The 16,662-nt window shown below is 54.9% G+C and overlaps 2 protein-coding genes across 9 annotated transcripts in view; both read right to left on the bottom strand.

Annotated features, from left to right (window-relative positions):
• The window catches only part of KDM4A (lysine demethylase 4A), a 59,631-nt gene extending 50,576 nt beyond the window's left edge, over positions 1-9,055 (bottom strand). The window contains exon 1 of the mRNA XM_057708209.1: positions 8,928-9,055. The gene's annotated coding sequence lies outside the window, so the exon portion shown is untranslated. The remainder of the gene's footprint in view (positions 1-8,927) is intronic.
• The window catches only part of PTPRF (protein tyrosine phosphatase receptor type F), an 84,340-nt gene continuing 74,567 nt past the window's right edge, over positions 6,890-16,662 (bottom strand). For 5 of the 8 annotated variants that reach the window (XM_057708114.1, XM_057708105.1, XM_057708151.1 and 2 more), the window contains 13 exons: positions 16,386-16,418; positions 15,453-15,550; positions 12,529-12,652; positions 12,168-12,343; positions 11,333-11,452; positions 10,860-11,014; positions 10,497-10,782; positions 10,219-10,397; positions 9,880-10,006; positions 9,578-9,703; positions 9,156-9,310; positions 8,928-9,063; positions 6,890-8,603 (listed from right to left, as the gene is read on the bottom strand). In XM_057708114.1, coding sequence (XP_057564097.1) covers positions 8,535-8,603; positions 8,928-9,063; positions 9,156-9,310; positions 9,578-9,703; positions 9,880-10,006; positions 10,219-10,397; positions 10,497-10,782; positions 10,860-11,014; positions 11,333-11,452; positions 12,168-12,343; positions 12,529-12,652; positions 15,453-15,550; positions 16,386-16,418 — 1,784 coding nt within the window. In that variant the 3' untranslated portion in view covers positions 6,890-8,534. The remainder of the gene's footprint in view (positions 8,604-8,927; positions 9,064-9,155; positions 9,311-9,577; positions 9,704-9,879; positions 10,007-10,218; positions 10,398-10,496; positions 10,783-10,859; positions 11,015-11,332; positions 11,453-12,167; positions 12,344-12,528; positions 12,653-15,452; positions 15,551-16,385; positions 16,419-16,662) is intronic. The other 3 variants (XM_057708131.1, XM_057708141.1, XM_057708169.1) reach the window with 1 other exon arrangement.

Genomic DNA, 16,662 nt, shown 5'->3' with positions numbered 1-16,662 from the left:
CATCAGTTCCTACTTTGGACTGGGAGGCAAGTGAGACAGGGTCCTTGCCTTCAAGAAGTTCACAGTTCAGTGGAGGAGACAGATGAATCAAACAATAATTATAATGTCAATTTGCATTTCATTTCTGCACCACAGCCTACATAATATCTTTGGTGTTTTTTTTCCTACCTTAGTATGTGAACAGCTGAAGAAACAAGAATAATAATTTCAGCACAGTGCTATGGTTACTGGACCAAAAACACAGTTGGATGTGAGGCTGTCTGGCTGATGGTGGGGGAGATAGGGGCCAAAAGAGGATTCCTCAAGGACTCGTCCTGGGTGAGGTGTGCCAGGAAGGGCGTCCAGGCACGTGAAACTACAGCCTGGTGCGTTTGTCTACCACAGACACATGCTCATGAAAAAAGTGCTTGTCAGAGGGAGAGAAAATAGAAAATGCGTTTAAAACAGGGAGCACCGAGGAGCACGCCCTGGGGGCGAGCTGGAGGGCTTCACCCATGTTTACGAGGGGCACACTCCCGGGGGCGTCCTCTGCCTTAGAGAGATACGCACCCCTTGCTTCACCATCCTCCCAAGGACCTGGCTGCACCCCCCAAAATAGCCAGTCCCAGTCAGCAGTCCTGCTCCAGGCCAGAACCAGCTCTAAGCCGCGAGAGGATGACAGAGCTGGCAGATACTTTAGGTAGGCCACTGAATCCCAGCCTCAGAATGTCCCAAGTCAATGCAGAGACCAAAGGCCCTGGGGATGCAGCCTCAGCTTCACAAATCTGACAACCCGATTGCAGAACAATAGACCAGTCACCTATGCTACTGGGGCCCATAACCGTTCCTGGGCAGCCTGGGAAGTCTTCCTGGAAGAGGTGACATCCTGGCCTCAAGAGGCCTGGGGCTGGAGGGCAGACAGCGAGGTGGTGCGGTGAGACGTTTCCAGGCAAAGGGAGGGCATGATGTATGATAAGAAAAGATGGGAGAGAGAGAGAACTAGGAACCTGAGGGAACTACATTTCTACCTGGTTGGGCCTTATTGCTCTGGAGTGACAGGATGCCAGACCCAGCAGGACCTTGTAGCCTTATAAGAAATTTGGTTACATTTAGATGAGAATAAAATGGTTGTAAGGAGGGTTGACAGATCAGATTTGCACTTTGGAAGATCTGCTGTTTGGAGAATGGATTGGAGAACCACCCAGGGAGAGGGCAGTAATCTGTCCTACCTGTGGGTAGAGGACTCCCATTCGTCCTGAAGTTTTCAGAACTTTTTCTACCTATGACCTTCTTGGCCCCAACTGTTAGCATGGAAAAAAGTAATATGGAGATTCCCTTTTTCACAGCTGAGGTCCAGAAAGGCATGAGTGTTGAGACTGGGGTGGGGGGTTGCTGCAAAAACCAAAGCAAACCAAAAAAAACCCCAGAGAGCATCATCACCTGGAAAAATCACTGCGAACATGAGTATATCCATGCCAGGACTTCTCTAATTTACAAATGCCTTAAGCAACTGTCAAAATGCAAATTCCGACTCAGTAGGTCTGGGGTAGGACCTGAGATTCAGTTTCTAAAATGCTCCCAGGTGATGCAGACACTGACGGTCTCCAAATTCACTTGAGCAAGGCTGTAGACTTTACGTGTGCGTGTGTGTGTGTGTGTGTGTGTGCGCGTGTGTGTGTGTATTCAGGATTGTTTCTAACCTTTCAGTATTATAAACAATGCTGCTGTGAATCTTTGCCCATAGATTCTTAAAACACTTGTACGGCTGTTTCCTTTACATACATTCCTAAATGTGTATCGTTGGGTCAAAGGTAAAGTATATTTTAAGGCTTTTAATAGATGTTGCAAATACTCCCCCTGAAGGGTAGAACCATATTATATCCCCACTAGAAATATATGAGTGCTCAAATCCCCACATCATGTTATCACATGACTTTTGCCATTTTGATAGTTGCACAATAGTGCCTCATTGTTCTTTCAATTTGCACTTCTTTGATTCATAGTGAGGCTGAGTATCTTCCCCAGTTTTATTGGGATTTGTGTATTTTCTTTTGTAAATTGCCTACTGGTGTCCCTGCCCATTTTTCTATTAGGGTGTTTACTTTTGTTCTTATTGATTTGAAAGCTTTGGATTTAACCCCTTGACTGTTACAAAGGTTCAGCACAGTGTGCTTAAGAAACCACAGTATTTAGGTAAAGCTGGAGTGAAGGGTTCAAGGAGAGATGAACCAAGGGTTGAAGAAGAACATCACGGTCCAAAGCGCCAGGCTGTGGATCCTGGGGATGCTACGAGGCTGCACCGCATGCCTTACAGCCCTCGCTCTAGAAACTCGGGTGGCCGCACCCATCAGACAGCGTTCCCGCCCTCTCAGCAGGTCTGGGTGAGCCGCTTACTTTTGATCCCAGATTTTAGGCTTCATTTAGACTCCAACCAGCTTTTCTTTCTTTTACATTAACATATATTCTTCAGATATATTGTTGTCAATATTATCGCTAAAATCTGCAACCAAAATCGAGGGTGGAATTTTCAAAAAATAATAAATAGTGGAAGAAAAACAGGGACTAGAACTAATGATGGGGGACTAGCTGCATCAGGTAGTAAAACAAAGCCACAAAAGTTAAATGAGTAGTTCTGGCTTAGACTAGATAGACAGATGAATGAAACAGACTTTGAAGCCCAGAAGTAGATTCTGTACTTACAATAACCTCACATGTGATAAAAAGGAGGCATTACAAATCAGTACAGGGAGAAAGGTGATCTAAACAAATAATTATTTGGGGGGGGGGGGAAACGAATTTAGTTACTGACATTAACCGTAACACCAAAGTATTTTCTTTTTCTTTCTTTTTTCCTTCTCTTCCTTCCTTCCTTCCTCCCTCCCTCCCTCCCTCTCTCTCTCTCTTTCTTTCTTTCTCCTCATAGTTGCTTGTGGGCTTCCTCTAGTTGCAGCAAGCAGGGGCTACTCTGCATTGCTGTGCAGGCTGCTCATTGCGGTGGCTTCTCTTGTTGTGGAGCATGGTCTCTAGGCACGTGGGCTCAGCAGTTTTGGCACAAGAGTTCAGTAGTTGCGGCGCATGTGGGATCTTCCTAGACCAGGGATCGAACCTGTGTCCCCTGCACTGGCAGGTGGATTAACCACTGCACCACCAGGGAAGTCCCCAAAGTATTTTCAAACATAAAAATTTCAAAGAGTGTAAGCAGATTAACTCTGATGAAGAAATCAGGGCTGAGAAAACCACAGCTCAAGATCCCTGAGTCAAAGGTCATTCTTCCCAAGAGAAGCCTGGACTGGGTTTAAATTCAGAATTTACTAATAAAAAAATCAAAGTGGGCAAGCAGGCAAGCGTCAGGGTAACTTGATAAAGAAAACCATTAGCAAAGCATCAGCAGTGCCTTATAACCCTCCTCCATCAACAACGGGTTCAAACAGAACAGGAACAACAGCTCTAAAAGCTTCTGGGGACAATTTTTTTTTTTTTTAAATAAAGAAGCCCATGCCAGACAAAGATAAAACTGAGAGTGAACGTAAGAAATATTTTCAGGAATAAAAAAATCAGAAAGTTTATAATCCTATGAGAAAACATTTTGTGAGAGGTACTCCACCAACGTAAAGAAAAGGCTCAACATGCTGTGTAAGAAACTGCGGCAGCTGAGTGTGCTCCAGGAGGCAAGGAAATGAATAAAGGAGAGAAAGATGTATTTGAAATTGATGCTTGAAAGATTTTTCACAAGCATCCAATTAAAATGCTGTTGGGACTTCCCTGGTGGCGCGGTGGTTAAGAATCTGCCTGCCAATGCAGGGGACACGGGTTCGAGCCCTGGTCCAGGAAGAGCCCACATGCTGCGGAGCAACTAAGCCCGTGTGCCACAACTGTTGAAGCCCATGCACTTAGAGCCCGTGCTCCACAGCAAGAGAAGCCACTAAGAAGCATGCCCACTGCAAACAAGAGTAGTCCCTGCTCGCTGCAACTAGAGAAAGCCTGCGCACAGCAATGAAGACCCAACGCAGCCAATAAATAAATAAATAAAATGCGGTTTATAGGTTTTCGATGTTTAGGATGAAAGACAATTATACTAACAGATGAGAAAATATTATAAACATTGACAATGTGAAATAAAAAATGGTAGTTGGAGGAGGGAGGAGGGAGAATCAAGGAAAGTGAGCTTATTTCCTCAGTCTTCACAGAGAGAAACAATAGGATACTTCTCAGGGTGATAAATCAGGAAATGAACCCTTAAATATATTGTTTAAAGTCATGAGGGAGCTCCCAAAGAATTAAAAGTAATAATATATGTAACAAAATCAGGAGGAACAGGTGGGAGTTCACATAAATTGTCCAAATTCCACAGGTTTTATTATGAGGACCCATCAGGTATATCTATTAAAGGTGCAACTTACTGTTTGAAGATGCACTGCTTACACCGGAAGCACTAAAATCAGAAGCTCCAGGAAATGAAAAGAGTTGGGGGAGGAGGGAGGAAAGCTTACCTTCTGTTTTGTGTCCCCTCCAAGGAGTTGGGGGGCAGGGAGAGGATGGGGACTTTAATGTTTCATACTTCTATACTATGTGGAAAATTTTTGTTGTTTTTAAAAATCAATTACTGGTTGTACCATTTTAAAAGTTTGTCTTGTTGGGATTTCCCTGGTGGTCCAGTGGGTAAAACCCCGCACTCCCAATGCAGGGGGCCCAGGTTCGATTCCTGGTTGGGGAAGTAGGTCCTGCGTGCCGCAACTGAGAGTCCGCATGCCACAATTAAAAGATACCACATGCCGCAACGAAGATCCTGCGTGCCGCAACTAAGACCTGGCATGGCCTAAATAAATAAATATATTTTTTTCAAAGTCTGTTTCGTTAAAAATTAATATTAAGAGTAATATTAATTGTTTACAGAAAATTTGGGGAAAAAAATCACCCAACCTCACAGCTCCTGGTGTATTTCCTTCCAAATATTTTTTTCCTCTATGCATCTGACTGTCTCTAGCTATGGGCAGGGAGCAGTGCGGAAAGAGCCCTGGAGTCAGGAAGACCCACCAAGTTCCAGTCAGGAGCCTGGGGTAGGTTACTCAACCTTTACGTACAGCTTCCCCATCTCAGTGAATGGCAACTCCATCCTTTCAGTTGCTCAGGCCAAAAGTGGGGGGGTCAACCTTGACTCCTTTCTCACAGCCAGTCCATAGGCAAATCCTCTTAGTTCTGCCTCCAAGATAGAACCAGTATCTGGCCACTGCTCGCCACACCTGGATTTCTGCCAAAGTCCTCCCATTTGCCTAGAAGCTGCCCCATTTCCTCTCCGACCTCATCTCCCGCTGCTCTCTCACCCCCTGTTCATGGTGTCACGGCCACACCTGCCTCAACACATCAGGCACATTCCCACCTGGGGCCTCCGCTCCAGCTGCTCCTTCAGCCTGGATGCTTGTCTCAAAGATGTTTAGGCAAAATCCCTAATTTTTGGATTTGGATGTGGGGGTGAGGGAGGAAGAGATGCCTGAGTGGGGAACCAGTGGATGGGGAACCCTGGAGGAGTGGGCTGGGAGGAGGGGGTGACAGCCAAGGGAAGGGGGGCTGCCAGCAGGCAACAGAAAGGGCAGGGACTCCGGAGCAGACATAACCAGGTGTGGGTCCCGGGACGGGCACCCACCTGCCCTGTGGTCTGCCTGCCGGGAGCAGTTCGTATGCTGTCACTCCTCAAGTGATAACCTGCTATGCCCCCTCACTTGAAAATGTTTAATGGCTCATCCTTTTACTAGGAAATATTTATACAAACAATATCATCAAGAATAATGCAATGATAGCATCCTTTTTCTGAACAAATAGAAATATGCCTGACACTAAGCGAGGAGCTGGGAAACCAAGAGCCCCCATCCTAGCCCTCAGTCACTCACAGCCCCCAAGTGGACAGCTGGCAACACTGGAGTGCTGTGAGGGCCCAGAAGGCGGCGGCACAGCACAGTACAGAGGTGGCACCCAGCAGGGACACCTGTATCCCATTCACAGTCAACTCAAACCCCTCGGCTGCCTCCAGCCCACCTCTCGCTTTATGTCTCTCTACCCAGATCATGTGCGTTCCCTGTAGCTTCTCATATTTGTTGGTCTGTTTCATGCTTTCAAGCCTTTGTACAAATTGCCCTCTCCATCAGAAATGCTGTTCCCATCTTTTGAAAGTAATCCCTATTCACCCTATGACACTCAGAATTCACCTTATGTCACCTCCTCCAGGAAGCCTTCCCCGATCCCGCCACAGGGTGAGGTGCTGCCTTTGCACCCACAGCACCTCTGTGTTGGGCCCATTATGACACTCTCTACAGTCCGTTCACTGCTGATGACATGCATTTCTCTTCCTCACTTGTTCTGGGTCTTGTTTGTCTCTTGTTCCCAGAAGTCCCATGGTGTGTGTGACAACCTGATAGGAATTATCTGATCACCAGTGGAGAGACCACTGCAGATGTTGCTGGGTGTCCAGAGGCCAGACGGCCACACTGTGTCCAGTACCCACACTGCAAGAATTACAAGAGTCCTCACTAACCAATTTCCATACTGTCTTGCCTCTGCTGCCACAGGGCCATCATTCTCCTAACAGCAGGGGACAGGAGAGGGAGGAGGTGACAGAAAGGGATGTGGCTTGGGGAGTCCCAGTACCCACGATGTGGTGACCCAGAATATGGCAGGGGTGAGGACAGACAGGGTGTGCTCCCAGCCTGGGGGGCTCGGGCCCATGCTGTGTGCTCCTTCCATGCACCGGTGGCTCAGCCTCCAGGCTCCCATGTGAAAGTGGGCTGGAAGCCTGTCTCATTACAGATCCTCAGGACAGCCTCACTATCTCTTGAGGAGCAGGGAATCTGCAGAACCTACCTCTTAGGGATTGAGAGCCCAGACTCTGGTTCCAGAAAGAGCTGAGACAGAGGCCCAGTTTGTAAGAAATCTGATTATTCAAATTTATTACCATCAAGAATTATGCAATGATGCTGTAGTTTTCTTAACAAATAGAAAACAGACTGTGTACAACAGTGAACTCTACAGCACTAGCATCCACAAGGTAAAAATGAATGTCTCATTCAACATTACCAACCCTGGATTGTTGATCTTGACAGCCTAGCTAGATCTGGGGACGTCCACCTCGCGCCCCTCGGCTAAAACAGCTATGCACCCTTCCCGCCCCCACTTACCTACCTAGATGGTGCTGCCCAGAGGAAGAGGCCCTCTCCCTGCCCCTCAGCAAGCCGAGATAATAAGGATTGAGTATAGTACCATTGAGAGAAGTCCAGTAGTCTTGCCACATTGGTTTAGGAGGGCATCTTGAAGGAGTGGAAAAGAGCGATTCTCAGGGGCTTCTAAAGCAGCTGCAAACCAGGAAGGCAAGTCATCTGGCCCCTGCTCTGAGGACAGATATGTGCTACCAGGCCCACTGGCCTGGACCCCAAGGGCCAGCCGCGCCCCTGCTTGGCCCTGAGGTGTGTGGGGCACGGCACACACCCTGACGGGTGCCCATCGCCTTGGCCACGCGGCCAGACCCACAGCCTACCAACACCGCGCCAGCCCGCAATGCAGGGGACAAAAAGCAAGCCTCTGTGGACCCAGAGGGAAGCCCAGGCACACGTGAGCCGCCTCCCCTCTCAGGCGTTTGAAACAGAGGCCAGGGGATGACGCTCGTTTTTTTTCTTGTTTTTTTTCTTTTTTTTTGGATTTTTTTGTCTGTTTGGTTTTTGTCTTTGCTTTGTCGTTAACCTTTGCAAACACGATGGTGATGAGGAAACGCCTTGCCAGGCCCGCCCCTACCCCCCAGACACGTCTGTGGTTCTGGGCTGTGAACGTTAAACACACACTGGGACAGACTGGGGACGAGTGCTTCCTATCTCCTCCCCACCCACCACTGTCTGTGGAGCCTAAAATAAGGCTCTCACGGGAAAACAAGACAGAAATTAAACCAAAAAAACCGTGTTTCCCTGCATCTGGCTAAAACAGGATCTCGTCTGAAGGGCTGGAAGAACAGCTGGATCGGCGATGCCTCCGCTCAGGCTGGCGGCCCCAGCTCCACACACACGAGGAAGGCACGCGCCACCCTTCAGCAGTGAAAGTCATACCAAAAAAGGATCCAAAGTGAACTCAAGAGGGAAAACAAACTACACCCCAACCCCCACAGCAGCCCATTCTGCAGTTAAGAATTTGCAAAAGGAAAAGTCAGAGGGAAGAGGCTAGAATCCCTGTCTACCCCACTTAACGTATAAAAAGGGAGGCTTTGCTCCCATCCCCACCCCATGAGAAGAAGCATGAGAAAGGCGGCGGCGGAACGGAGAGCTCCCAGCAGGTCTGGGGTGGGCCTGGTGGACAGAGACAGGGCCACGATGCCCGCCTGCCGGCCCGCCCCCTCGCCCAGGGCAGTTCTGGGCTCTCCGATCGGTGTGGCAATGTTCCTGAAACGCTGTGATCCCAGTGGGCTGTGCTCTGCCAGCAACAGCATCTGTGCAGGAGGGCTGGACGATGGTCGGTATGGCTCAGAGGAGCTGGGTCCCCTCCGGAGCCCCCAGGCGGGGGCGGCGGAGGAGCGGGGGCGGTAGTTACGTTGCATAGTGGTCAAAGCTGCCGAGGTACTCCAGGGCCGCGCGGTAGCACAGCTGGTACTGGTCCTGCCAGGACAGGCGGCTGGTCAGCACAGGCAGTGCCAGCGGATATCCCAGCCCACAGCCTACAGCACTCACACTGCCGCCAGCGGGCCACGGACTTAGCCTCTGCTGGCCAGGAGGAGGGGCTGGACTCAGACATCTGCCCCGGCTTCCCTCAGCCACCCCCAGTCTGCCCCTAGATCCCGTACCCCACAAGGACAGACACGTCCAACCCTAGCTGGCAGCCAGGTACAGCACTGGTGCCCGGTGCCCAGCGGCCACGTGGGGAGCACGTCTGGCTCAGCCCTCCCCAGCAGGTGTCCGTGGGGAGGCCAGTGGCCTGCGTACCTCCGTCTGCACCATGGCCGGGCGCTGTGTGCGCAGCGTCTTCACGGTCTGGAACATGTCGACCACGCCCTCGTAGCGCATCCGCTCCAGGACGATACTCAGCGTGATGAACACGCCGGTACGGCCGACACCAGCACTGCCCAGGGACAGCGCTGGGTCAGGGCTCCTGCCCCCGAGCCCCGAGCCCCCCCAGCCCCGCCAACCAGTCCTCCACGGGGTGGGTCCCACCTGCAGTGCACCGTGATGGGCCCGTCCTGCCCGAACTGCTCCTTGGTCTTGTGCACCTGCCCGATGAAGTCGATGAAGCCCTCGCCGGTCTTGGGCACACCCTGCTCCGGCCAGTCTGTGAACTGGAACTGCCGGATCGTCCTTGACTGCCCATCCTGGGAGAGATGGCAGGGGGCAGGGTCAGGGCTGGAGCCTCAGGCAGCAGCCCCTCAGACCAGGTGGGCAGTGCAGGAGCACAGGTAAGCACCCTTAAGTCATTCCACTGAGGCCCCCCGTGAAATGGGCTCACACCCCCACACCTCACCTTAGATTCCTGCAGCTGGAGCCGGGGCACCACGAAGGCCACCCCCTGCCCCACAGGGACTTAGGCAGCGTTACAGACATGCTTTCGCACAGATACACACACTCCCCTGTCCACTTACCCTGGCGTCCGTGACCTTGAACTCACGCAAGATATACTGGGGCATGTTGTACTCAGCCATCGGGTCAACAACAAAGTACTGGTAGCGAGCAGAGCGCTCTGCAGGCCAGTACTGGTGGCATTTCTCCTGTGGACAGAAGGCCCAGCCCCATGGTCAGGTGGGGACGAAGCGGGGAGGGGAGCTTCAGGTTTCAGAGGATTCGGGGCTAGGATGCCGCAGGTGGTGATAACAGGGCCTTAGGCTGTGCTGATGGGGCTGGGAGAGAAAGGACGCGATGGAGAAAGGCTGGCGGGCATGCTCACCCTGCCCATCTCCCGAAGCCTGGTCAGCATGACGATGATGGTGGAGTTGTGTTCCCACAGCATGCGCCAGAAGTCCTCGGTGCTCTCCGCCAGAGGCCCCTGTGTGGCTATGTAAGCCTTCTGCTGTCTGCGGTGGACATGAGACTGGACATGCTGGAGGTGCTGCTGCCCCCACGTCTCCCCAGGGCTGCCTAGTCCCCTGGGGCCCCACTCAGATCACCCCGCCTCCAGGAAGCCCACCCTGGTCTTCCGGGCTGGCCCCGCTCTGTTGCGCCCCCAGCTGGCCAGGCGCAGGCCCAGCTACCCGTGGGCGCGGTGGGCAGCCACAAGCACGCTGACCTATAGCCATCCAGGAAGCTCGCATTGATGTAGTCGGAGCCCTCTACGCCGCGGATGGGCTGCAGACACACACGGGTCAGTTCGTAGGGCATGATGTTCACCAGGCGGTTCTTGAACTTGTTGCAGGGCAGGTTGGCGCTGATGAAGCGGGATGTGTGGGCCTTGGAACTGGCCAGCAACTAGCAAGAGGGAGGAGCTGGTCAGGCCTGGCTTCCTGGGGACCGTCCCCAGGACCCAGTCCAGGCGCTGGAGCCAGGCAGGCGCAGCCCTGAGCCCACCTTGAACTCCAGCTCCATGGCGGTCACACTCTCCCCAGGAGGCACTTGGCCCAGCTTCTGGATGTGGGCGTAGAGGTTGCGGGCAGGCACCTCCGTGTGTCCACACGTGGCGGCCTCCAACAGCGCCTCGTGGATGAACACGTACTGGTCCTCCGTCTGCACCATGTAGTTGCGCTGCGACCGCATGCACGTCACGTGGCCGTAGATGTCCACGGTCTTCTCGTGCTTCATCCGCTCCAGCATGGCGTCGATGACGATGAAGCAGCCCGTGCGGCCCACGCCCGCGCTGCGGGACATGGGCTCAGTCAGGGCAGAGGCCCACCACGCCTCTGCCCCACCCCCGATGGCACAGCTCCGCCTCACCTGCAGTGCACCACCATGGGCCCCGCGTCCAGAGGGTTGCAGGCTTTGACCCGCCGCAGGAAGGCCAGGATGGGGGTTGGGTACTCGGGGACTCCGTGGTCTGGCCAGGCCATGAACTGGAACTGACGCAGCTCCCGCTTCTCACTGGAGCCACTCTGGGGAGGACAGAGGGGGCAGACGCTGTGCCCGGGGAGTATGCCCGCTACAGACGCAGGGCAGGATGCCCCGACGCCGAGGCCAGACTCCGGCTCTCCAACGGGACTCAGAAGCCACAGGGGGCAGCCTGAAGGGGCTTGGGTGCTGCTTCTGTCCATTCCGCCCACGGCACCAGCTGTCAGGGTGCGCGCGCACCTCCAAGCCCTGACCTCCACCCACCGGGCTCCCACCCGCCCCCTTCCGTGCCAGCACACCGTGCTCAGACCACTGTCCTCATAGGGCCTGGCCGGGGAACGAGCACTGGGGCAGGACCATACCTTGTGGAGTGCGAAGGTGCGCACAGTGTAGGTGGCCAGCTCCACCGTGTCCAGCAGGGTCACCTGGATGAGGCCGTAGGTCTCGGTGCCACGGGCCGGCCAATACTGATCGCATTTCACCTGCAGAGGAACAGTAGGGCAGGGTGCAAGGGCGTTCAGAGGTACCCAAAGGCTCAGACGGGCAGGACCCAGGGCAGAAGCAGGGTGGAAGGTCTAGCCTACCCGCTGCAGAGCCGCCAGCCCCGAGCTCTCAGATCCATTATGCTGCCCCTCACCAAACCCTAGCACTGTCTCATGCTACGCCTCCATTCCTGCCCTCACAAGGGGAACGAGGGACGTAATTGAAAATTATTTATTCATGACCAGATCACGCCACCAGGCACATTTTCTGCCAAATTTACCCATAATGTTTATATGCCATTTTCAAGCTCTGTAAAGTTTATGTTCCAGTCAAGGCTTTGCTGTGCAAAAGCAGATAACAGCAGCTCTTTCCACTAATTAACTTGGGAGATGTGTTAATTCCCCAGTAACACTCCAGCATCTGGGGAACAGTGAACATCCCAGGGACATGCCAGCAACTGGGGGACATACTAACATTCTTGGAAAATGACAGCATCTGGGGCAACATATTCACACGCTAGGAACCCACTAGCACCTGGGGAACATGCCGCATCCCAGGAACGCCCAGCAGCTGGGACATGACACCCCAGGAAAACAACAGCACTTGGCAAGTCCCTTGAGGAGCTTCTTCCCACAGGGACAGGAAAAGGTGTCCGAAATCACCTGGTGGCTGCGTGGTCACCCCCCACCCCGGCAGGGCTCCGCACAGCCCTACCCGGGACTTCTCCTCCAGCCGCGTCATCATGACCACAGTGGCTGTGCGCTGCTCCCACACCATCCTCCAGAAATCGCCCATGGTCTCGGGCAGCGGGCCCTGAGTGGCAATGTAGGCGTTCTGCTTCCGGTAGCCGTCAATGTAGTTGGCGTTGAGGTAGTCGCTCCCCGGGACACCTATGGACAGGAAGGGACACGGGAGAGCATTATCCCAGGGCCTCCAATCCAGCCCACACCTCCTCGGTGCACCCCTGGGACCTGAAGGGTCTGGAGGATGAAATTCACCCAGTGTGGAGGTCAAGGGGGTGGGAGGGGCCAGTGTGGAGGTCAAGGGGGTGGGAGGGGCCCCGCCCTTAGCTCACCATCGATGGAGGTAAGGATGACTCGAGAATGGTCGTAGGCAATGACGTTGGCGTAGCGGTTCTTGGGCTTGTTCACCTCCAGGTTTGAATTCTCCCACGTGAACTGCTGTCCAGGGTCAATTGACTGCAGGGAATGGAGAAGGTAGGTGGAGTGGGGCAAGAGCTGAGCTCTACCTAGTGCCCCCAGGGAGACCCAGCCTTCCGGGTGGTACCCACATCTGGCCTTCGCTCCAGCCATGGTGCTGGTGAAGGCTGAGCACCAGCTCCCCGGCCATGGAGCACAGAGGCTGGCACAGCACCAGTCAGCAAGGCAATGGACCAAAGGCTCCTCTCACCAAGGTACCAAATTCCCTTGCCCAGGAGAGTGTCAGGGGTGGGGTGGGGGACAGGGAAGTCCCTCAAGCCCTGAACCCTACTAATGAAAGAGTGCAGAAGCAACGGTGGCCAGCTGTGCACGACCCAATGCTGCTGGGGCTCTGGCCACCGCTTCGTGGCCTTGCCCAGCTCTCCTCTTCCCTCTCTAGCTGTTCCTTCCCACGAGCAGGATGCAGTGCTCCTCTGGGGTTCATTCCTGGGCCCTCTTTGCACTCCCCAACCTTTCCTGGATGAGTTCACTTGCTCTCAGGACCTTACGCCCATATGCTGGAGCTGCCATGACCCCAGCTGCAGCCCAGAGTCTCCCCTGAGCCCCTGGTCTGAACAGCCAGCAACTCCCTGGACATACCATCTGGACGTCCCACACTCTTTCAGTCTCAACCCTTGCCACGCAGAGCTCATCAGCTCCCCCTGCAGGCCTGGCTCTGCTGCTGGGGCTCCATCTCAGTGAACGGCAGCATGCTCATTCACCCCAAAAAGCCCTGGCCACAACCTGCAAGTCGTTCTCAAAACCCCTCTGTGCCCCATCCCATCAGTCACCATGTCCCGGTGCCCTCCCACCCCCTTGGCTCTCTCCAACCTGCTGCCAGGGCCTCAGCCAGGCCACCCCTGCTCGGACCTCGCATCTCCCTGCCTCTCCGCTTCGCCCCACTCCATCCTGCAGCCAGAACAATCCTTATAAAATGCAGATCTGCTGATGGATTCCCTGCGTAACACCTTCCAAGGCTCCTCATCGCTTCAGATGATACTAACAGCTGAGGCTCAGCGTAAACTTACATGTGCTTGACACTCTTCTCAGCACTCTGCGTGAATTCCCTCATCCAGCCTCCCATGAAACAGGTTCTATTACTACCCTCCTCTTACAGACGAATACAACCCAAAGTTCTCAGCACAGCACACCACGTCCTCCAGGTTCTGGCGCCAGCCTGTTGCTCTCCACAGGTCAGCGAGCGCTGCTTCCGTGAGACCCCGGCACACCCCGCCCCTAGCCTGCCTGCTTTGGTGCCGTCGGCCGCCACCAGGGCATGAGGTCACGTTCAGTGTCGATTATCTGGCCGACCTCCCTGCAGGCACTTGTCTCCACACCCCCAACACCCACCTGAGGAGCCACGGCCTGCCTGTTGAAGGGAACAGAGCCGTGGGACCCTGGCTGCAGGAAAGCTCTCGGCAGGCTGGGGAGGCGAGAGGCTTCCTGGAGGAAGAGGGCTGGGAAGGGAAGCGCAGACTGGAGCAGAGAAGCGGCAAAGGTGGAGGGGACACTGCGAGCCTGGACAGTGAGGCGCAGAGCCCCACGGAAGGAAGGGCGGTGGGGGCCGTGGGACTGGATGAGTGTGGGCGGGAGGCCAGGCCAGGTAAGGGACTGGAGGCAGGGAGCCCGACTCAGCAGCTCTGTCCCCCTCGCGGCAGGGCCCTGTGCAGAGCAGACCCCTCAGTGGGCTGCTCTACAGGGAGAGGCAGCACCTCGCGGCAGACGTGATCATCAATTCACCTGCCGAGTGCAATTTCCTCTGTGGAAACCTGGCCCACAGCCCTTGGAAGGGGAGCCCTGGTGCCCAGGATAGCATGCACAGCTGAGGGTGGCCCTCTGACTGGAGGTGGACGGACAGGCAGGGCAGAGCCAGCCCATCAATCACCCACCCGTCCATCATCCAACAAGAGCGAATCCTGTGCCTATACTAGGAATGGGGGACCAAGCGGAGCAGAGGCAGAAGATGCCTTAACAACACCTCCACCTGTGCTCCTTAGGTGGGGTGGGGCTCTCTTTACCACCTCCTTAACACCTCTTTCACCAACAGAGCATCTCCCCAGCCAGGCGCTTGGAAGCCCTGACTCCAGGCAGGGGAGCAGTGCTCTGAAGTCTGAGTCCTCAGCAGGTGTAGGGTTGAGGCCAGAGTTAAGGCAGCACCTGGAGGGCCCTGAGCAGAAGGGTTTGTGCAGCCCAAGCAGCAAGATCCAGGCCCCACCCCCGACTCCCCATCTCTGTGATCTGCACTGAAAACACCCGTGAGCACACGCACGTGCAGGGCACAGGGTGCCAGACAGGTTCCACTACTCATCAGCTGCGTGACCTTGGGCAAGTCACCTCCCCTCTCTAAGCCTCAGCTTCCTCACTGTAAGATAGGAAAACACCAATATCCCTTTCACAGGCTTGTGGAGAGGACAGAATGAGAGGACGCATGTAAAGTGCCTAGCCCAGAGCCGGCCCGCAGGAAGCTCGGCACAAGTGCCAGCTGTTATTACTGATCTCTGTGTGTGCGTACGTGTGTGTGTCTGTGTGAGAGAGAGAAACCTGTTTGCTTCGGTTAGCATCAGGGCATGTGACTTAGTGTCCTGACCTGGGGATCTGGAAGGGCCTACATCAGGCCCAGAACCTGAGGAGCTGAGTTTCCTGCTGGCCACTGCTGATCCCTCCAGTCTGTGTTCTGGGGGAGCCTGGAACCCGCCCCACCCCCACCCCCAGCCGGGGCCTGAGGCAGGACAGGAGCTGGTCTGGGGCCAGACACATGGCAGCAGTGTGAAGAGGGGGTGGAGGGGTGCGGATGGCTCACCTCATACTCCTGGGAGAACTTGAGGCCATCGTTGGCCTTGAGGCGCTCGATGTTGTCTGCCAGATCGGTGATGGGGATGGGTGGGTGGTCTCGCATACCTGGGAGCAGGGGCGTACACAGGCAGAGTTAGCGTGAGGCCTGAGCGGGGTGGCAGACAGCCCTGATGCATGTATGTGCGCATGTGAACATGTGTGACTGTGGAGCACTCCGCACGGGTGGCATGGAGACAGCGGCACATGCAGTGACAGGGATGGCGGGACACACAGCGGCTGGGGGGTGGGAGAGGACGGAGGGGGGAGCGTATGTGCCGTGAGCACGAGTGAGCACGTCCATGTGATACGGCGCTGAGCGGCGGGTTCTCGATGAGGATGGCAGGCCTCCTCCCTCCCAGGCTGGGGCCGGAAGCCAGCTGGAAGGCAGCGGACAGGACGGGGCTGGCCTGTCTCAGCCTGCGCCCCTCCTGCAGTCCTCCCTCTGGCCGGCACTGGCGCCAGTCACCACGGGAGGCTCTGTGACATTACTGTCCCAGCACCCAGCATGTGGATGGAGCGATCATGACGTATGGAGACATGGCGGAGACGTGGAAAAACTTGGGAGGGAGAGGCAAAGGGGAGGAGGGAGACGCGGGGACTGGGAGGCGGGGAGACAGGAGAGGCACCGGAAAGGTGTTGGACTGAAACCAGAGGGTCCAAAGGCGACAGAGGCAGAGACAGACAGGGTGGCAGGAGGCAAAATAAGGTGGGAGGAAGGGAGCAAGGTGGGGAGAGAGCGGGATGGAGAAGGAAAAGACAGGGGAGGGTGAGAAGGTGGAGAAAAGAGGGGAGAAGGGAGAGAAGGACTCAAGGAAGGAGGGAAGTGACGACAGGTGAGAGAAGTAGAGGGAACACACAGAAGCCAGAGTGGGCCCCAAACACGGGAACGTGGAAAACTAACTTGAGATATTCGGGCAACTGGGGACACTGGAACCTGCAGAGAAAAAGAACAAAAACAGCGGGGCAAGAGAAGGAAACCCGTTAACCTCCGGTCACACTGCTGTCAGACACGGTGGGGGGCTGGGGGCTCGTAGGGGCCGTCCCTCCGCAGCCCCTCTGCCCCCCAAAGGAACAGATGCACCTCCCACCCAGAGCCTGGGCGGCCTCGCGGGTCTCTCTCTACGACGACATTCTAGGTCCAAGCCAACCCTCGTGCCCTCTGGCATCAACGTCTGACC

Source organism: Hippopotamus amphibius, chromosome 1 (genome assembly GCF_030028045.1).
Source record: "Hippopotamus amphibius kiboko isolate mHipAmp2 chromosome 1, mHipAmp2.hap2, whole genome shotgun sequence".
Taxonomy (NCBI): Eukaryota; Metazoa; Chordata; class Mammalia; order Artiodactyla; family Hippopotamidae; genus Hippopotamus; species Hippopotamus amphibius.
Note: the sequence above shows the minus strand (reverse complement) of the source record. Positions and strands in the feature narration are given on the sequence as shown.